At 49.5% G+C, this 21,035-nt stretch overlaps 1 protein-coding gene across 1 annotated transcript in view; it reads left to right on the forward strand.

The window, feature by feature from the left end:
- LOC144596869 (adenylate cyclase type 8-like) overlaps positions 1-21,035 on the forward strand; it is a 104,584-nt gene that overhangs the window by 264 nt on the left and 83,285 nt on the right. Inside the window, exons 2-3 of the mRNA XM_078405733.1 lie at positions 12,852-12,963; positions 19,246-19,373. Coding sequence (XP_078261859.1) covers positions 12,852-12,963; positions 19,246-19,373 — 240 coding nt within the window. The remainder of the gene's footprint in view (positions 1-12,851; positions 12,964-19,245; positions 19,374-21,035) is intronic.

Genomic DNA, 21,035 nt, shown 5'->3' on the forward strand with positions numbered 1-21,035 from the left:
AGTGTGGGAATGGGGGCAGAGTAGGAGTGTGGGAATGGGGGCAGAGTAGGAGTGTGGGAATGGGGGCAGAGTAGGAGTGTGGGAATGGGGGCAGAGTAGGAGTGTGGGAATGGGAACAGGGGAGGAATGTGGCAATGGGGGTAGAGTAGGAGTGTGGGAATGGGAGCAGAGTAGGAGTGTGGGAATGGGGGCAGAGTAGGAGTGTGGGAATGGGAGCAGAGTAGGAGTGGGAATGGGGGCAGAGTAGGAGTGTGGGAATGGGGGCAGAGTAGGAGTGTGGGAATGGGAGCAGGGGAGGAATGTGGCAATGGGGGTAGAGTAGGAGTGTGGGAATGGGAGCAGAGTAGGAGTGTGGGAATGGGAGCAGGGGAGGAATGTGGGAATGGGAGCAGAGTAGGAGTGTGGGAATGGGGGCAGGTCAGCAATATAGGTCTGGGGAGCAGGGCAGGGGCTTGGGAATGGGAGCGGGGCCAGAGTATGAGAATGGGAATGGGGCAGGTGTGGGAATGGGAGTGGGGCAGGTGTGGGAATGGGAGTGGGGCAGGTGTGGGAATGGGAGTGGGGCAGGAGTGTGGGAATGTGCTCCCATTCCCACTCACACACTCGTGGTTTGGAGGAAGTGGGAGGAGTCACAGGAGAGGTTGTTACGGGTAAGGACCAGCTCTGCTAGGCGGAGGAGAGTGTTAGTAGACCCATACCTACGCTATGCCTGCCTCTTTGTCGGGTACGTCGAACAGTCCCTGTTCCGGATGTGGGGATGGGAGTAAGGTGGGATGGAAGCCGGGCAGGCATGTGGGAGTTGGATTGGGAGAGGGCAGAAGTATGGGAAAGGGAGTGGGAGAGGGATTGGTGAGGGGCAGGAGTGTGGGAGAGGGATTGGGTGAGGGGCAGGAGTGTGGGGAGGCAGCACGGTAGGAGTGTGGGAGTGGGAGCAGGGTAGGTTTGTGGGAATGGGCGCAGGTCAGTAGTGGGAATGGAAGCGGGACAGGAGTGTAGTATTGGGAATGGGACAGGAGAGTGGGAATGGGGGGGCAGTGGTGTGGGAGGGGAAGTAGGAATAGTGCAGGAGTGTGGGGCAGCAGTGTGGGAACGTGAGCAGGTCAGCATTGTGGGAATGGGAAAGGGGTAGGAATGTGGGAATGGGTGCGAAGCAGGAGTGTTGGACTGGTAGCAGGACTGGAGTGTGAAAATGGGAGCCAGAGCATGGTAGGAATGTAGGAGTGGAAATGGGAATGGGGCAGGAGTGTGGGAGTGAGAATGGGAGCGGGGCAGGAGTGTGGGAGTGGGAGCGGGGCAGGAGTGTGGGACTGGAAATGGGAGCGGGGAAGGAGTGTGGGATTGGGAGCAGGGCAGGAGTGTGGGAGCGGGGAAGGAAATTGGGAGTGGGAGCAGGGCAGGAGTGTGGGAGTGGGATTGGGAGCGGGGCAGGAGTGTGGGAGTGGGATTGGGAGCGGGGCAGGAGTGTGGGACTGGAAATGGGAATGGGGAAGGAGTGTGGGAGTGAGAATGGGAGCGGGGCAGGAGCGTGGGAGTGGGATTGGGAGCGGGGCAGGACTGGGACTGGAAATGGGAACGGGGAAGGAATGTGGGATTGGGAGCAGGGCAGGAGTGTGGGAGCGGGGAAGGAGTGTGGGATTGGGAGCAGGGCAGGAGTGTGGGAGTGGGATTGGGAGCGGGGCAGGAGTGTGGGACTGGAAATGGGAATGGGGAAGGAATGCGGGGGTGGGAATGGGAGCGGGATAACAGAGTGGGAAAGGTTGCGAGGCAGGAGAGTGGGAATGGGAGCGGCACAGGGGAGTGGGAACGGGGCAGGAGTGTGGGAATGGGGGACGGGCAGGAGTGTGGGAATGGGAGCCGGGCAGGAGTGTGGGAATGGGAGCCGGGCAGGAGTGTGAGAGTAGAAATGGTAATGGGGGGGGGGGCGTGTGGGTGGAAATGGGAATGGGGCAGGGCAGGAGTGTGGGAAATGGAATTGTGCAGGTGTGTGGGATAGGGAGAGGGGTAGGAGTGTGGGAATAGGAATTGGAAAGGATTGTGGAAATGGGAACAGGTTTGGAGTGTGGGAATGGGAGTGGCGCAGGGGTGTGGGTGTGGGATTGGGAACGGGGCATGGAAGGGAATGTAAACGGGGCTGGGGAGTGGGGATGGGAAAGGGAGTGGAGCAGGTGTTTGGAAATGGGAGCACGGCAGGAGTGTGGGGGAGTGAGCGGGAATATGAATGGGAGAGGGACAGGAGTGTGGGAATGGGAACGAACCAGGAGTGGGAATGATAGCGCTGCAGAAGTGTGGGAATGGGAGCAGGGCAGGAGAGTGGGAATGGGAGAGGGGCAGGAGTGTGGAAATGTTAGTGGAGCAGAGGGTAGTAGGAGAAGTGGGAATGGGAGCGGGGCAGGAGTGTGGGACAGGGAGCGGGGGAGCAATGGTGGACTGGGAGCGGGACAGTAGTTTGGGAATGGGAGTGAGGCAGGAGTGTGGGAGTGGAAATGGGAATGGGTCAAGGGTGCAGGAATGGGAGCGAGGCAGGAGTGTGGGAGTGGGTGCGGGAACGGGGCAGGAGCGTGGGAATGTCAATCGGAATGTGGCAGCGGTGTGGGAATGGGAGAGGGGAAGCAATGCAGGAATAGATGTGGGGGCAGGGGAATGAGAATGGGAGAGGGGCAGGAGTGTGGGAGCGGGTAAGGAATTTGCGAATGGGAATGGGACAGCAATGTGGGAATGGGAGCATGGCAGGATTGTGTGAATCGGAGCGGGGTAGGTTTCTGGGAATGTTAGCAGGGCAGAAGGGCGGGGCAGGAGTGTATGGATAGGACTTGGGTAGGAGAATGGGAAAGGGAAGGGGAGCGGGGCTGGAGTGTGGGAATGGGAATCAGAGAGGGGCAGGAGTTTGGAAAGGGGAGCGGGGCTGGAGTTTTGGAATGCGAGTGGGACAGGAGTATGGAAATGGGAATGGGGCCGTAGAGTTGCAGTGGGATTTGGAGAGGGGCAGTATTGTGGGAATGGGAGCGGGGCGGGAATGTAGGAAATGTAGTGGGACAAGTGTGCGGGAATAGGAATGGGTGTGGCAGGAGTGTGGGTTTGGGAGCGGGACAGGAGTGTGGAAGTGGGAGCAGGGAAGGAATGTGGGATCTGTAGTGGGGCAGGAGAGGGAGCGGGGTAGATGTGTGGGAATGGGAACGGGGCAGGTGGATTGGAATGGCAATTGGAGCGGGGCAGAAATGTGGGAGTGGGATTGGGTACGGGAAGGACTGTGGGATTGTGAACGGGGCAGGAGTGTGGCAATTGGGAATCGGAAATAGGCTGAAGTTTGGAAATGTGGTAGTGTGGGAGTGGGAGGAAGGCAGGTGTGTGGGAATGGGAGCGGGACAGGAGAGTGGGAATGGGAGCGGGGCAGGAATGTGGGAATCAGAGTGGGGCAGGAGAGCGTGAGTGGGGCAGGAGTGTTTGAGTGGAATTGGGACAGTGGCAGGATTGTGGGAATGGAAGGGGGCAGGAGATTGGGAATGGGTGTGGGGCAGGAGATTGGGAATGGGTGTGGGGCAGGGGTATGAGAATGGGATCTGAGCAGGAGTGTAGGAATGGGGGCGGGCAGTAGTATGGGAATGGGAGCCGGGCAAGAGTGTGGGAATGGCCATAATGTCATAAGTGATAAGAGTGGAATTAGGCCATTCGGCCCATCAAGTCTACTCTGCCATTCATTCATGGCTGATCTATCTCTCCCTTCTCCCCATAACCCCTGACACCTGTACTAATAGAATCCCACAGATTCACCACCCTCTGACTAAAGACCTCTAGTCCTAGACTCTCCCACTAGTGGAAACATCCTCTCCACATCCACTCTATCCAAGCCTTTCACTTGTCTCTATGTTTCAATGAGGTCCCCCTCTCATTCTTCTAAACTCCAGCGAGTACAGGCCCTGTGCCATCAAACGCTCATCATAGGTTAACCCACTCATTCCTGGGATCATTCTTGTAAACCTCCTCTGGACCCTCTCCAGAGCCAGCACATCCTCAGATACGGGGCCCAAAATTGCTCACAATATTCCAAATGCGGCCTGACCAGCGCCTTGTAGAGCCTCAACATTACATCCCTGTTTGTGTATACAAGCCCTCTCGAAATAAATGCTAGCATTGAGTTTGCTCTCTTTACTACCGATTCGACTTGCAGATTAACTTTTTTGGAATCCTGTACCAGCATTCCCAAGTCCCTTTGCACCTCCGATTTCTGGATTCTCTCCCCATTTAGAAAATAGTCTACGTCTTTATTCCTACCAAAATGCAGTTTATATATATATATATAAACATGTACTATAGCAGAAACGTGCCTTACTTTCTTTATATTTAAAGTGCCTTCAGGTGCCTAAAAGTGACCTTGCTGTTGATGTGCCTTGTTATGTTATGTTATATTATATAATGTTAAATGTTTTTGCATGCCATTCGAAAAAGCAATAAAAATAATATTTAAAAAATAATTTAAAAAAATGCATGACTCCACACTTTGCTACACTATATTCCATCTGCCACTTCTCTGCCCACTCTCCCAACCTGCCCAAGCCCTTCTGCAGAGTCCCTGCTTTCTCTACACTACCTGCCCCATCATCTATTTCCGTATCATCCACAAACTTGGCCACAAAGCCTTCAATCCCCTCGTCCAAATCATTAATATACAACGTGAAGAGCAGTGGCCCCAGCACCGAGCCCTGCGGAACTCCGCTAGTCACTGGCAGCCAAGCAGAAACACCCCCCTTTATTGCCACTCTTTGTCTTCTGCCATCCAGCCAACCTGCTGTCCACGCCAGTATCTGCCCTTTGATACCGTGGCCTCTCATCTTCCTGAGCAGCCTCACGTGTGGCACCTCATCAAAGGCTTTCTGACAATCTAAGTAAACAGCTCTTGAGGTACTGAGAATACCGACTCTCCTTTGTCTGTCCTGCTATTTAATTCTTCAAATAATTCCAACCAATGTGGCAAGCAAGACCTCCCCTTCACAGAGCCATGCTGAATGGGAGCGTGGCAGTTGTTTAAGAATAAGGGGTAGGCCATTTAGAACGGAGATGAGGAAAAACTTTTTCAGTCAGAGAGTTGTAAATCTGTGGAATTCTTTGCCTCAGAAGGCAGTGGAGGCCAATTCTCTGGACGCTTTCAAGAGAGATCTAGATAGAGCTCTTAAGGATAGCGGAGTCAGGGGGTATGGGGAGAAGGCAGGAACAGGGTACTGATTGAGAATGATCAGCCATGATCACATTGAATGGCGGTGCTGGCTCGAAGGGCCGAATGGCCTCCGAATAGACAATTGTCTATTGTCTATTGAAATGGGAGCGGGGCAATAGTGTGGGATTGGGAGTGGGCAGAAGTGTCGGATTGGGAATGGAGTAGGGGTGTCGGAGTGGGAATGGAGTAGGGGTGTCGGAGTGGGAATGGGAAATAATTCCAGCAAATTTGTCAGGCAAGACCTCCCCTTCACAAAGCCATGCTGCCTTTGGCCTATTTTATCGTGAACTTCTATGTACTCTGTTACCTCATCTTGCTAACAGAATCTAAAATCCTACCAACCACCGAAGTCAGACTAACCGGCCCACAGTTCCCACTGTTCTGCATTGCTCCCTTTTTGTGCAGTGGGGTAATATTGGCAAATTTAGAAACATAGAAAATAGGTGTAGGAGGAGACCATTCGGCTCTTCGAGCCAGCACCGCCATTCATTGTGATCATGGCTGATCATCCACAATCAGTAACCCGTGCCTGCCTTCTCCCTTGATTCCACTAGCCCCCAGAGCTCTATCTAACTCTCTCTTAAATTCATCCAGTGAATTGGCCTCCACTGCCTTCTGTGGCAGAGAATTCCACAAATTCACACACTCTGGGTGAAAAAGTTTTTTCTCATTTCAGTTTTAAATGGCCTCCCCTTTATTCTTAGACTGTGGCCCCTGGTTCTGGACTCCCCCAACACTAGGGACATTTTTCCTGCATCTAGCTTGTCCAGTCCTTTTATAATTTTATACATTTCTATAAGATCCGCTCTCATCCTCCTATTTTCCACTTATCTGGGACCACTCCTGACTCCTGAAATTCCTGTGATTCCTGAAATATCACTGCCAATGCCTCCACAATCTCTAAAGCCACCTCTTTCAGAACCCTAGGCTGCAGTCCATCCGGTCCAGGTGACTTATCCACCTTCAGCCCTTTCAGCTTCCTAAACATCTTCTCCCCAGTAATAGCCACTCCACTAACCCACCCCCTGACTCTCTTGAATCTCAGGCACGTTACGTGATGGGTGCTGGAGGTGGGCAGGAATGTGGGAGTGGAGATGGGAAATGGGCAGGAGTGTGTGAATGGGTATGGGACAAAGGCAGGAGTGTGGGAATGGGAGCGGGGCAGGAGTCATAGAGTGATACAGTGTGGAAACAGGCCCTTCGGCCCAACTTGCCCACACTGGCCAACAATGTCCCAGCTACACTAGTCCCATCTGCCAGCATTTGGTCCACATCCCTGCAAACCTGTCCTATCCATGTACCTGTCTAACTGCTTCTTAAACGATGGGATACTCCCAGCCTCGACTACCTCCTCTGGCAGCTTGTTCCATACACCCACCGCCCTCTGTGTGAAAAGGTTACCCCTCAGATTCATAGTAAATCTTTCCCCCTTCACCTTAAACCTATGTTCACTGGTTCTCAATTCACCGACTCTGGGCAAGAGACTTTTTGCATCTACCTGATCTATTCCTCTCATGATCTTATACACTATAAGATCTCCCCTCATCCTCCTGCGCTCCATGGAATAGAGACCCAGCCTACTCAACCTCTCCCTATAGCTCACACCCTCTAGTCCTGGCAACATCCTCGTAAATCTTCTCTGTACCCTTTCCAGCTTGATAACATCTTTCCTATAACATGGTGCCCAGAACTGAACACAATGCTCTAAATGCGGTCTCACCAACATCTTATACAACTGCAACATGACCTCCCAACTTCTATACTCAGCTCAGTACTCGGGCTGATGAAGCCAATGTGCCAAACATTTTCTTGACCGCCCAAACTACATGCGACTCCACCTTCAGGGAGCACTCTGGTAGCCATCTGCTCAACAACACTCCCCAGAGCCCTAACATTCACTGTGTAGGTCCTGCCCATGTTAGACTTGCCAAAATGCAACACCTTACATTTCTCTGTATTAAATTCCATCAACCATACCTCAGTCCACCTGGCCAATCGATCCAGATCGTGCTGCAATCGTTCACAAACCATCTTCCCTTTCGGCAAAACCACCCACTTGCTAATCTTGCCCTGCATGTTCTCATCCAAATCATTGATGTGTGGGAGAGTGAATGGGAGTGGGGATGGACTGGAGGAGCTGGAGTGTGGGAATGGGAGCGGGGCTGGAGTGTGGGAATGGGAGCGGGGCAGGATTGTATATAATGAGTTATAGAAAGAGTTATACAAAGAGCAAGAAAGGGGCAAGAGTGGACATTGGACCGCTGGAGAATGATGCAGGAGAAGTGATAATGGGGAATAAAGAAATGGCAGAGGAATTGAATAACTTTTTTGCATCGGCCTTCACAGTGGAAGACACCAGCAACGTGCCTGAAATTCAAGAGAGTCAGGGGGTGGGTTAATGGAGTGGCTATTACTGGGGAGAAGGTGCTTGGGAAGCTGAAAGGGCTGAAGGTGGATAAGTCACCTGGGCCGGATGGACTGCACCCTAGGGTTCTGAAAGAGGTGGCTTTAGAGATTGTGGAGGCATTGGCAGTGATATTTCAGGAATCACTAGAGTCAGGAGTGGTTCCAGATAAGTGGAAAATTGCCAATATTACCCCACTGCACAAGAAGGGAGCAAGGCAGGATAGTGGAGCAAGGGAGCAAGGCAGGATTTTAGAGTCCATTATAAAGGATGAGGTTACGGAGTACTTAGACGTTCACGATAAAATAGGCCAAAGTCAGCATGGCTTTGTGAAGGGGAGGTCTTGCCTGATGAATTTGCTGGAATTCTTTGAAGAAGTAAATAGCAGGACAGACAAAGGAGAGTCAGTAGATGCTGTTTACGTAGATTTTCAGAAAGCCTTTGATAAGGTGCCACAAGTGAGGCTGCTAAGGAAGATGTGAGCCCACGGTATCAAAGGGCAGATACTGGCATGGGTAGCGGGTTGGCTGGATGGCAGAAGACAAAGAGTGGCAATAAAGGGGGCTTTTTCTGTTTGGCTGCCAGTGACTAGTGGAGTTCCGCAGGGCTCGGTGCTGGGGCCACTGGGGCCACGTTGTATATTAATGATTTGGACGAAGGGATTGAAGGCTTTGCGGCAAAGTTTGCAGATGATACGAACATATGTGGAGTGGCAGGTAGTGTAGAGAAAGCAGGGACTCTGCAGAAGGACGGGCAGGTTGGGAGAGTGGGCAGAGAAGTGGCAGATGGAATATAGTGTAGCAACGTGTGGAGTCATGCATTTTGGTTGTAGGAATAAAGGCGTAGACTATTTTCTAAATGAGGAGAGAATCCAGAAATCGGAGGTGCAAAGGGACTTGGGAGTGCTGGTGCAGGATTCCCAAAACGTTAATCTGCAAGTCGAATCAGTGGTAAAGAAAGCAAACTCATTTATTTCAAGAGGGCTTGTATACACAAACAGGGATGTAATGTTGAGGTTCTATAAGGCGCTGGTCAGGCCACATTTGGAATATTGTGAGCAATTTTGGGCCCCATATCTGAGGAAGGATGTGCTGGCTCTGGAGAGGGTCCAGAGGAGGTTTACAAGAATGATCCCAGGAATGAGTGGGTTAACCTATGATGAGCGTTTGTCGGCACTGGGCCTGTTCTCGCTGGAGTTTAGAAGAATGAGGGGGGACCTCATTGAAACATACAGAATAGTGAAAGGCCTGGATAGAGTGGATGTGGAGAGGATGTTTACACTAGCGGGAGTGTCTAGGGTCATAGCGTCAGAATTAAAGGAGATGAGGAGAAATTTCCTTAGTCAGAGGGTGGTGAATCTGTGGAATTCATTGCCACAGAAGGCTGTGGAGGCCAAGTCAGTGGATATTTTCAAGGCAGAGATAGATAGATTCTTGATTAGTGCGGGTGTCAGGGGTTATGGGGAGAAGGCAGGAGAATGGGGCTAGGAGGAAGAGATAGATCAGCCATGATTGAATGGCGGAGTAAACTTGATGGGCCGAATGGCCTAATTGTACTCCTATAGACAATAGACAATAGGTGCAGGAGTAGGCCATTCAGCCCTTCGAGCCAGCACCGCCATTCAATGCGATCATGGCTGATCACTCTCAATCAGTACCCCGTTCCTGCCTTCTCCCCATACCCCCTCACTCCGCCATCCTTAAGAGCTCTATCCAGCTCTCTCTTGAAAGCATCCAACGAACTGGCCTCCACTGCCTTCTGAGGCAGAGAATTCTACACCTTCACCACTCTCTGACTGAAAAAGTTCTTCCTCATCTCCGTTCTAAATGGCCTACCCCTTATTCTTAAACCTATCCCTTATGACCTTATGGCAATAGGAACTGAGCAGGAGTGGGAATGGGAGCAGGGTAGGAGTGTGAGAATGGGAGCAGGGCAGGATTGCAGGAATGGGAGCATTGGCAGGAGTGTGGGAGTGGGAATGGGAATGGCACAGGAGTGTGGGAATGGGAGCTGGGCAGCGGTGGTATTAGTAGCAGGGAAGGAGTGTGGGAGTGGGAATGGGGGCGGGGTAGGAGTGGGAATGGGAGTGGGGCAGGAGAGTGGGATGTGGGGGGTGGGGTCAGCAAAGTGGAAGTGTAAGGGTGGAGTTAAGGGGAAAGAGAGTGCATGAAATGTTACAGACGTCTCCCAAATTAATGGGACGGGAAGTTCAAGAATGGACAAGAGAGTGAGGTCGGGTAAAGTCGGGACCGGTGTGAGAGGAGGGGTGGTGAATAACGATTTACAGGTATTGTATTTGAATGCGCGTAGTATAAGAAACATAGTGGATGAACTTGTAGCACAGTTAGAGATTGGTAGGTATGATGTTGTGGGAATTACAGTGACGTGGCTACAAGAGGATTGGAGCTGAATATTCAGGGTTATACGTCCTATTGGAAAGACAGACAGGTGGGCAGAGGGGGTGGGGTGGCTCTGTCGATTAGGAATGAAATTCAGTCCTTAGCTAGGGGTGAAAAAGAAAGAGAAGATGTAGTCATTGTGGATAGAGCTGAGAAACTGTACGGGTAAAAAAGACCCTAATAGGAGTTATTTACAGGCCTCCAAACAGTAGCCCGGATATAAGATACAAGTTACATCAGGAGATACAATCAGCATGTAAGAAAGGCAATGTTACAGTGGTTATGGGAGATTTCAATATGCAGGTAGACTGGGAAAATCAGGTTGGTAATGGACCCCAAGAAAGGGAATTTGTAGAGTGCCTCCGAGATGGATTCTTGGAGCAGCTTGTACTGGAGCCTGCCAGGGAGAAGGCAATTCTGGATTTAGTGATGTGTAATGAATCGGATTTGATAAGGGAGCTCAAGGTAGAGAAACCATTAGGAGGTAGCGACCACAATATGATAAGTTTTAATCTGCAATTTGAGAGGGAGAAGGTGAAATCAGAAGTGTCAGTATTGTAGCTGGGCAAAGGGCACTACAGAGGCATGATGGGGGAGCTGGCCAGAGTTGACTGGAAAGGTACCCTAGCAGGAATGATGGTGGAATAGCAATGGCAGGAATTTCTGAGAATAATCCGGAAGATGCAGGATCAGTTCAAAGAGGAAGAAAGATTCTAGGGGGAGAATGAGGCGACCGTGGCTGACAAGGGAAGTCAAGGGCAGTATAAAACTAAAAGAGAAGGCATATAACATTGCAAAGATTAGTGGGAAGCCAGAGGATTGGGAAGCTTTTAAATAACAACAGAAGGTAATTAAAATGGCAATACGGGGAGAAAAGATGAAATACTTTCTGACCAATAATATAAAAGAGGATAGCAAGAGCTTCTTCAGTTATATAAAGAGCATGAAAGAGGCAAGAGTGGAAGTTAGACCGCTGGAGAATGATGCAGGAGAAGTGATAATGGGCAATAAAGAAATGGCAGAGGAATTGAATAACTTTTTTGCATCAGTCTTCACAGTGGAAGACACCAGCAACGTGCCTGAAATTCAAGAGAGTCAGGGGGTGGGTTAATGGAGTGGCTATTACTGGGGAGAAGGTGCTTGGGAAGCTGAAAGGGCTGAAGGTGGATAAGTCACCTGGGCCGGATGGACTGCACCCTAGGGTTCTGAAATAGGTGGCTTTAGAGATTGTGGAGGCATTGGCAGTGATATTTCAGGAATCACTAGAGTCAGGAGTGGTTCCAGATAAGTGGAAAATTGCCAATATTACCCCACTGCACAAGAAGGGAGCAAGGCAGGATAGTGGGAACTGTAGGCCGGTTAGTCTGACTTCAGTAGCTGGTAGGACTTTAGAGTCCATTATAAAGGATGAGCTTACGGAGTACTTAGAAGTTCACGATAAAATAGGCCAAAGTCAGCATGGCTTTGTGAAGGGGAGGTCTTGCTTGGCAATTTGCTGGAATTCTTTGAAGAAGTAAATAGCAGGACAGACAAAGGAGAGTCAGTAAATGTTGTATATCTAGATTTTCAGAAAGCCTTTGATGAGGTGCCACACGTGAGGCTGCTCAGGAAGATGAGAGGCCACGGTATCAAAGGGCAGATACTGGCATGGATAGCGGGTTGGCTGGATGGCAGAAGGCAAAGGGTGGCAATAAAGGGGGTGTTTCTGGTTGCCTGCCAGTGACTAGCGGAGTTCCGCAGGGCTCAGTGCTGGGGCCGCTGTTCTTCACGTTGTATATTAATGATTTGGACGAGGGGATTGAAGGCTTTGTGGCCAAGTTTGTGGATGATACAAAAATAGGCGGAGGGGCAGGTAGTGTAGAGAAAGCAGGGACTCTGCAGAAGGGCTTGGACAGGTTGGGAGAGTGGGCAGAGAAGTGGCAGATGGAATATAGTGTAGCAAAGTATGGTCGTAGGAATAAAGGCGAAGACTATTTTCTAAATGGGGAGAGAATTCAGAAATCGGAGGTGCAAAGGGACTTGGGAATGCTGGTGCAGGATTCCCAAAACGTTAATCAGCAAGTCTAATTTGTAGTAAAGAAAGCAAACTCAATGTTTTATTTCAAGAGGGCTTGTATACACAAACAGGGATGTAATTTTGAGGCTCTGGTCAGGCCGTATTTGGAATATTGTGAGCAATTTTGGGCCCCATATCTGAGGAAGGATGTGCTGGCTCTGGAGAGGGTCCAGAGGAGGTTTACAAGAATGATCCCAGGAATGAGTGGGTTAACCTATGATGAGCGTTTGTCGGCACTGGGCCTGTACTCGCTGGAGTTTAGAAGGATGAGAGGGGACCTCATTGAAACATAGAGACTAGTGAAAGGCCTGGATAGAGTGGATGTGGAGAGGATGTTTCCACTAGTGGGAGAGTCTAGGACTAGAGGTCATACCCTAAAATTAAAGGAGATGAAAAATTTCTTCAGTCTGTGGGATTCTTTGCCACAGAAGGTTGTGGAGGCCAAGTCTGTGGATATATTTAAGGCAGAGATAGATAGATTCTTGATTAGTGCGGGTGTCAGAGGTTATGGGGAGAAGGCAGGAGAATGGGGTTAGGAGGGAGAGATAGATCAGCCATGATTGAATAGCGGAGTAGACATGATAGGCTGAATGGCCTAATTCTACTCCTGTCCCTTATGACCTTATGGGAATGGGAACAGGGCAGGAGTGGGAGTGGGAACGGGAGGGGGACAGGAGTGTGGGAATGAGAGCGGGGCAAGAGTGTGGGAGCTGGATCAGGACTGAAGTGTGGGAGTGAGTGGGAATCATGAAAGGTTATAACCAACAACCTGTTTCTCTCCAGTATCATATTTGCAGATATCAAGGGTTTCACTAACTTATCGATCATGCTGACGCCACATGAACTGGTCCATTTGCTTGATGAACTCTTTGGGCAGTTTGACGAGCTTGCTGAAGTGAGTCGTGTTTGGTTCTCCTGATTGGGGGTGTGATGAGGGAGATTGGCCTGTTGACTTTGTCTTGGTCATTGGGGCATACAGTCACACAGCATGGGAACTGGCCTTTTGGCCCAACGTGCCAATGCAGGCCAAGTACCTCCATCTACGCTAGTCCCACCTGCCCACATGTGCTTCATATTCCTCTACCGATCCTATCCATGTACTTGTCCAAGTGTCTGTTTAGTGTGCTCGCACAATCTTTGGGAGCGAAGAGGTCATATGTTGTCATTCGTTGAAAGACTGGAGCAACTGGGCTTGTATACTCAGGAATTTAGAAGGATTAGAGGGGATCTTATCGAAAAGTATAAAATTATTAAGGGATTGGACATGCTAGAGGCAGGAAACATGTTCCCGATGTTGGGGGAGTCCAGAACCAGGGGCCACAGTTTACGAATAAGGGTAGGCCATTTAGAACAGAGGTGAGCAAAAATCTTTTTCACCCAGAGAGTTGTGAATATGTGGAATTCTCTGCCTCAGAAGGCAGTGGAGGCCAATTCTCTGGATGCTTTCAAGAGAGAGTTAGATAGAGCTCTTAAAGATAGCGGAGTCAGGGGATATGGGGAGAAGGCAGGAACGGGGTACTGATTGTGGATGATCAGCCATGATCACAGTGAATGACGGTGCTGGCACGCAGGGCTGAATGGCCTCCTCCTGCACCTATTGTCTGTTGTCTATTGTGTGTTGGCAGGTGTTCCTGTGCCATCAAGAAGGTTGGAGTAGGAAGGGTCTGATGCTGTGGATGATAATAGCGGGGAACTGGGTGCATGCCAATAGAAACAGCAGGCTGCTTTACCAAGGTAGGTATAAGCAGCTGGGAGCAAGTGTGTCCCTGGAGGAGTTTTGGGAACCAAGGAGCAATCTTTAAAAGGAAACCAGGAAGGCAAAAAGGGGACAGGAGATAGTTCTGGCAGATAGCATCGAGGATAATCGTAAGAAATATCAGAAGTACATAAAGGGCAACCAGAGAGAGAGTGGGTGAGATTTATGAGCTGTCATTGAAAACAGATGAGATGCTGGAAGACTGGAGGTGGCAAATGTTGTGCCTCTATTCAGGAAGGGCTGCAGGGAAATGCCTGGGAACTACGGACCAGGGAGCCTGACATCTGTGTTCGGAGAGCTGCTGACGGATAAGATAAACATGTATTTGGATGGACGCGGGGCTGATTAAGGAGAGTCAGCATGGTTTTGTACGTGGGAGGTCATGTCCACGAATCTGAGGGGTTTTTTTCAAAGAGGTGACCAAAAAGGTTGATGAGGGCAGGGCTGTAGATGTTGTGTACATGGACCAGTAAGGCGTTCAACAATGTTCTGCATGGCAGGCTGCTCTGGAAGGTTAGATCCCATGGGATCCAAGGAGAGATAGCTGAATGGTAGAAAATTGGCTCCATGGAATGAAGCAGAGGGTGATGGTGGAAGGTTGCTTCTCAGACTGGAGGCCTGTGACTAGTGGTGTGCCTCAGGGTCTGGGCCCGTTACTGTTTGTCATCTACATCAATGATTTGGATGAGAACACACAGGGCAAGATTAGCAAGTTGCAGATGATACAAAAGTGGGTGGTTTTACAGATAATGAAGATGGTTGTGAACGATTGCAGCAGGATCTGGATCGATTGGCCAGGTGGGCGGAGGGATGGTTAGTCATAGAGTGATACAGTGTGGAAACAGGTCCTTCGGCAGATTTGCCCACACCAGCCAACATATCCCAGCTACACTCGTCCCACCTGCCTGCATTTGGTCCATATCCCTCCAAACCTGTCCTATCCATGTCTAATTGTTGCTAAAATGTTGCGATAGTCCCTGCCCCAACTACCTCCTCTGGCAACGTTCCATACACCCACCACCTATTGTGTAAAAAAGTTACCCCTCAGATTCCTATTAAATCTTTTCCCCTTCATCTTAAACCTATGTCCTCTGGTCCTCGATTCACTACTCTGGGCAAGAGACTCTGTACATCTACCCGATCTATTCCACTCATGATTTTATACACCTCTATAAGTTCACCCCTTACCCTCCTGCGCTCCATGGAATAGTCACCAGCCTACTCAACCTCTCCCTGCAGTTCACACCCTCTAGTCCTGGCGACATCTTTGAAAAGGATGCAGAGAAATGATGCAGAGAAATACAAGTCTGATGACTGCACAAATATGATATCTGCATAAATATGATATCTGCATAAAGGATGCAGAAAATTTACTGCAGAGAAATGTGAGGTGTTGCATTTTGAGAAGTCTAACGAGGGCAGTGAATGGTAGAGCTCTGGGGAGTGTTGTAGAGCAGAGGAATCTAGGCATGCAGGTACACAATTCCTCGAAAGTGGTGTTGCAGGTGGATAAAAAGGCTTTTGGCATCTTGGCCTTCCTCAATCAGAGTATTGAGTAGAGAAGGTAGACACAAAATGTGGAGAGAAGGAATGGATGACGTTTCAGGTAGAGACCCTTCTTCAGACTGATGTCAGGGGAGTGGGTGGGACAGAGATAGAATGTAGTCGGAGACAGTAAGACTGGTGGGAGTACTGGGAAGGAGGAGGGGATGGAGAGAGGGCTATTTGAAGTTAGAGAAGTCAATGTTCTTTCATCCCACTCCTTCTCTCCAGAGATACTGAGTTCCTCCAGCATTTTGTGTCTACCCTCGATTTAAACCTGCATCTGCAGTTTCTGCTGTTCTTTCCTACACATATTGAGTATAGAAGTTGGGAGGCAATGTTGCAGTTATATAAGACATTGATGAGGCCACATTTATTGTATTGAGATTAGTTTTGGACACTGTTATAGGAAAGATGTTGTCAAGCTGGAAAGGGTTCAGAGAAGATTTACGAGGATGTTGCCAGGACTAGAGGGTGTGAGCTACAGGGAGAGGTTGAGTAGGCTGGGTCTCTATTCCATGGAGCGCAGGAGGATGAGGGGAGATCTTATAGAGGTGTACAAAATCATGTGATGAATAGATCAGGTAAAAGCACAGTCTCTTGCCCAGAGTAAGGGAATTGAGAATCAGAGGACATAGGTTTAAGGTGAGGGGGGAGGGAAGGATTTATTAGGAACAGGAGGGGTAATTTTTTTTCCACAGAGGGTGGTGGGTGTATGGAACAACTGCCAGAGGAGGTAGTTGAGGCTGGGACTATCGCATAGTTTAAGAAATATTTAGACAGGTACTTGGGTAAGACAGGTTTAGAAGGATATGGGCCAAGCGCAGGCAGGTGGGACGAGTGTAGATGGGACATGTTGGCCAGTGTGGGCAAGTTGGACCCATTTCCATGCTGTATGACTCTGGGACTTTCTTTAATCTGACTTGCCAATGACATTTTCTGGCTCCTCTTCACCCTTCTAATTCCGTAGATGTCCAGGTTTCTGCACAGTTCTAAGTTCGAGAACGCTAGAAGCAAAGCAGGAATAGGCCACACCTGCTCTGCCATTCAATGAGGAGGTGGGTTCTTCAACGTCAGCATTACGTTCCTGCATCATTCACATCCCTTGTTTTGCTGATTACCCCAAAATCCACCTGAAATAGCCTCCGTTGGCCTGCCGTGGTACAATTCCAAAGACACATCAACCCCTGGGGGGGGGGGACATTTCTTTGTAACTTAACCCTTAGCCTCTTGCAGTGAGATAGAAAGCCCTGGTGAAGGACACCTCATCCCACAACCAGCTTGTGCAGGCAGCTGGGGCTCCTGGAACAGTTGTCAAGTGTAGGGAATGTGGAGGTCCAATAGGTCATCAGGTTATACGGAATAGGAATTAGGCCATTTGTCCCATCAAATCTACTCCGCCATTCAATCATGGCTGATCTATCTCTCCCTCCTAACCCCATTCACCTGCCTTCACCCCATAACCTCTGACACCCGTACTGATCAAGAATCTATCTATCTCTGCCTTAAAAATACCCACTGACTTGGCCTCCACAGCCTTCTGTGGCAAAGAATTCCACAGATTCACCACCCTCTGACTAAAGAAATTTCTCCTCATCTCCTTTAATTCTGAGGCTATGACCTCTAGTCCTAGACTCTCCCACTAGTGGAAACATAATATATAATAATAATAATAATATATTCCTTTATTCGTCCCACACTGGGGAAATTTAGTGTTACAGCAGCAAGGTGGATAGCAAGAGAGCAAGAGATCAGTAATTATAAATAAAAGATACATAAATTGTCATCAGTTTTCTGTGTGTTCTTAGCTGTTATTGTTGACTGGTCTGCTGGGAGCAGTGCTGGTTGTGCAGTCTCACAGTAGCGGGAAGGAAGGACCTCCTATATCTCTCCTTCACTCACTTGGGGTGATGGAGTCAGTCACTGAAGGAGCTACTCAGTGCAGTGACAGTGTCCTACATGGGGTGGGAGTCCTCTCCACATCCACTCTATCCAGGCCTTTCACTATTCTGTATGTTTCAATGAGGTCCCCCCCTCATCCTCCTAAACTCCAGCGAGTACAGGCCCAGTGCCGACAAACGCTCATCATAGGTTAACCCACTCATTCCTGGGATCATTCTTGTAAACCTCCTCTGGACCCTCTCCAGAGCCAGCACATCCTTCCTCAGATATGGGGCCCAAAATTGCTCACAATGTTCAAAAAGCGGCCTGACCAGCGCCTTATAGAGCCTCAACATTACATCCCTGTTTGTGTATACAAGCCCTCTTGAAATAAACATGAAGTTTGCTTTCTTTACTACCGATCCAACTTAGAGTCATAGAGTGATGCAGTGTGGAAACGGGCCCTTCGCCACACTGGCCAAAATGTCCCAGCTACACTAGTCCCACCTTCCTGCGTTTGGTACATATCCCTCCAAACTTGCCCTATCCATGTAACTGTCTAACTGTTTCTTAAATGTTGGGATAGTCCCTGCCTTAACTACCTCCTCTGGCAGGAAGTGTAGGAAAGAACTGAAGATGCTGGTTTAAATTGAAGGTAGACACAAAATGCTGGAGTAACTCAGTGGGATAGGCAGCATCTCTGGAGAGAAAGAATGGGTGATGTTTCGGGTCGAGACTGAAGAAGAGTCTGAAGAGAGTTACTCCAGCATTTTGTGTCTCCCTCCTCTGGCAGCTTGTTCCATGCACCCACCACCTTTTTGTGTGAAAACGTTATCCCTCAGATTCCTATTAAATCCTTTCCCCTTCGCCTTCAACGTATGTCCTCTGGTCCTCAATTCCCCCACTTTGGGCAAGAGATTCTGTGCATCTACCCAATTTATTCCACTCATGATTCCTCTCAAAGACGTACAGGTATGTAGGTTAATTGACTGGGTAAATGTAAAAAATTGTCCCTAGTGGGTGTAGGATAGTGCTAATGTGCGGGGATCGCTGGGCGGTGCGGACTTGGTGGGCCGAAAAGGCCTGTTTCCGCGCTGTATATATATGATATGATATGAATGATACACTTCTATAAGATCTCCCCTCATCTTTCTGAGCTCCAAGGGATAGAGACTTGCAGATTAACTTTTTTGGGAATCCTGCACCAGCACTCCCAAGTCCCTTTACACCTCCGATTCCTGGATTATCTCCCCATTTAGAAAATAGTCTACACCTTTATTCCTACGACCAAAATGCATGACTCCACACTTTGCTACACTATATTCCATCTGCCACTTCTCTGCCCACTCTCCCAACCTGTCCAAGTCCTTCTGCAGAGTCCCTGCTTTCTCTACACTACCTGCCCCACCACCTATTTTCATATCATCCACAAACTTGGCCACAAAGCCTTCAATCCCCTCGTCCAAATCATTAATATACAACGTGAAGAACAGCGGCCCCAGCACCGAGCCCTGCGGAACTCCGCTAGTCACTGGCAGCCAAGCAGGAAAAGCCCCCTTTATTACCACTCTTTGTCTTCTGCCATCCAGCCAACCTGCTATCCATGGCAGTATCTGCCCTTTGATACCGTGGGCTCTCATCTTCCTGAGCAGCCTCACGTGTGGCACAGAGTCCACTGACTCTCCTTTGTCTGTCCTGCTGTTTACTTCTTCAAAGATCCCCACTCTTCCTGAAACTGGCACAGCATAAAGCCAATGGTGATAGTACACGCAGTCGGGGAGGCAGGAGGGATTCCTGTGGACTCTGACAGACCGGGTGGGTCAGATAGCTGGGGAGAGTCTCTGAAAGACTCCTCCGTCTCATGTTTAGCGACATTAGACACAGCATGTGAGTCATTGAGGCACAAGGAAGCCGTGACTGAATGCACACTGAGCTTGTGCTGTGGCTGGCATTGGTACTGGGACAGTCGAGTGAGCCATTCCATCTTCTGCTTCACAGGAGCACACCTGCTTGCGAATTAAGATTCTTGGTGATTGCTACTACGCGGTTTCGGGACTACCTGAGCCACGCGATGATCATGCTCACTGCTGTGTGAAGCTGGGTCTGGGAATGATCAGAGCAATCCGGTAAGGTAACACAGGAAGGACCACCGCGGGTGCAAAGCCCCCCACTCACTCAACACTTGCCTTTCCCAGTGACAGCACCAGTGACACATTTCTCTGCGGCTATTTCACTGCATCTGTAACTCTGGGATTTGGTTTCATGGGAAAGACAAGATGTGCATATCCCTCACTGCAGGGACTTACCCAACCGACAAATAGCCAGTGAATTGGTTTCAAACACAACTCCCATGTAGGAACAGAAGAAATTGAAGCATTTGGTTCCTCATACCGACCCCACCATTCCACAAGCCCTTAGCTGATGGATTGCTCTGGCACCCCTCTCCAGCACTGGCTCCACCTCCAATGACCCAGAATCTGAAGAAGGGTCTCGACCCGAAACGTCACCCATTCCCTCTCTCCCGAGATGCTGCCTGTCCCGCTGAGATACTCCAGCATTTTGTGTCTACCAATGACCCAGGTTTGATCCCACCCTCTGCTGCAGGTTCTGCCCATGGCCTCTTGGCCCTTCCCCATGACTGCTCCAGCTATCTCCCACATACCAAAGAGGTAGTGAACATTTCAGGCCGGGACCCAGGATGAGGACTGCACGTCCAGAAGAGAGATGGGTATGACAAGCGAGGGGGAAGGCAGGAATCGGCAAGCGATAGGTGGATCCATGTTTAGTTTAGCTTAGTTTAGAGATACAGCGCAGAAACAGGCCCTTCGGCCCACCGGGTCCACGCCGACCAGCGATCCCCGCACACTAACACTATCCTACACCCACTAGGGACAATTTACAGATACACCAAGCCAAATAACCTACAAACCTGTACGTGTTCGGTGTGTGTTGAGGGCAAAGATACTAGAGGAGCAAGATGAACCACTCGGTGGAAATCGCCTATAAATGTAGTACGCAAAGGAGGGAAACGGCCACCATTTTAGTAAGCAAACCCCACCGTCCGCTCTGCCTCTCGCAGTGTAATTAGTGTTGTGGGGGAACAGTATGTGTGATGATACCATTAAAATGCAGAATATATTCACTTTGGAAGTAAGAATAGAAAGGCAGATTATTATCTGAATGGTGTCAAGTTAGGAGGAGGGGGAGTTCAACGAGATCTGGGTGTCCTAGTGCATCAGTCAATGAAAGGAAGCATGCAGGTACAGCAGGCAGTGAAGAAAGCCAATGGAATGTTGGCCTTCATAACAAGAGGAGTTGAGTATAGGAGCAAAGAGGTCCTTCTACAGTTGTACCGGGCCCTGGTGAGACCGCACCTGGAGTACTGTGTGCAGTTTTGGTCTCCAAATTTGAGGAAGGATATTCTTGCTATGGAGGGCGTGCAGCATAGGTTCACTAGGTTAATTCCCGGAATGGCGGGACTGTCGTATGTTGAAAGGCTGGAGCGATTCGGCTTGTATACACTGGAATTTAGAAGGATGAGGGGGGATCTTATTGAAACATATAAGATAATTAAGGGATTGGACACATTAGACGCAGGAAACATGTTCCCAATGTTGGGGGAGTCCAGAACAAGGGGCCACAGTTTAAGAATAAGGGGTAGGCCATTTAGAACGGAGATGAGGAAGAACATTTTCAGTCAGAGAGTGGTGAAGGTGTGGAATTCTCTGCCTCAGAAGGCAGTGGAGGCCAGTTCGTTGGATGCTTTCAAGAGAGAGCTGGATAGAGCT

The sequence above is a fragment of the Rhinoraja longicauda genome, chromosome 9 (genome assembly GCF_053455715.1).
Source record: "Rhinoraja longicauda isolate Sanriku21f chromosome 9, sRhiLon1.1, whole genome shotgun sequence".
NCBI classification, from domain to species: domain Eukaryota; kingdom Metazoa; phylum Chordata; class Chondrichthyes; order Rajiformes; family Arhynchobatidae; genus Rhinoraja; species Rhinoraja longicauda.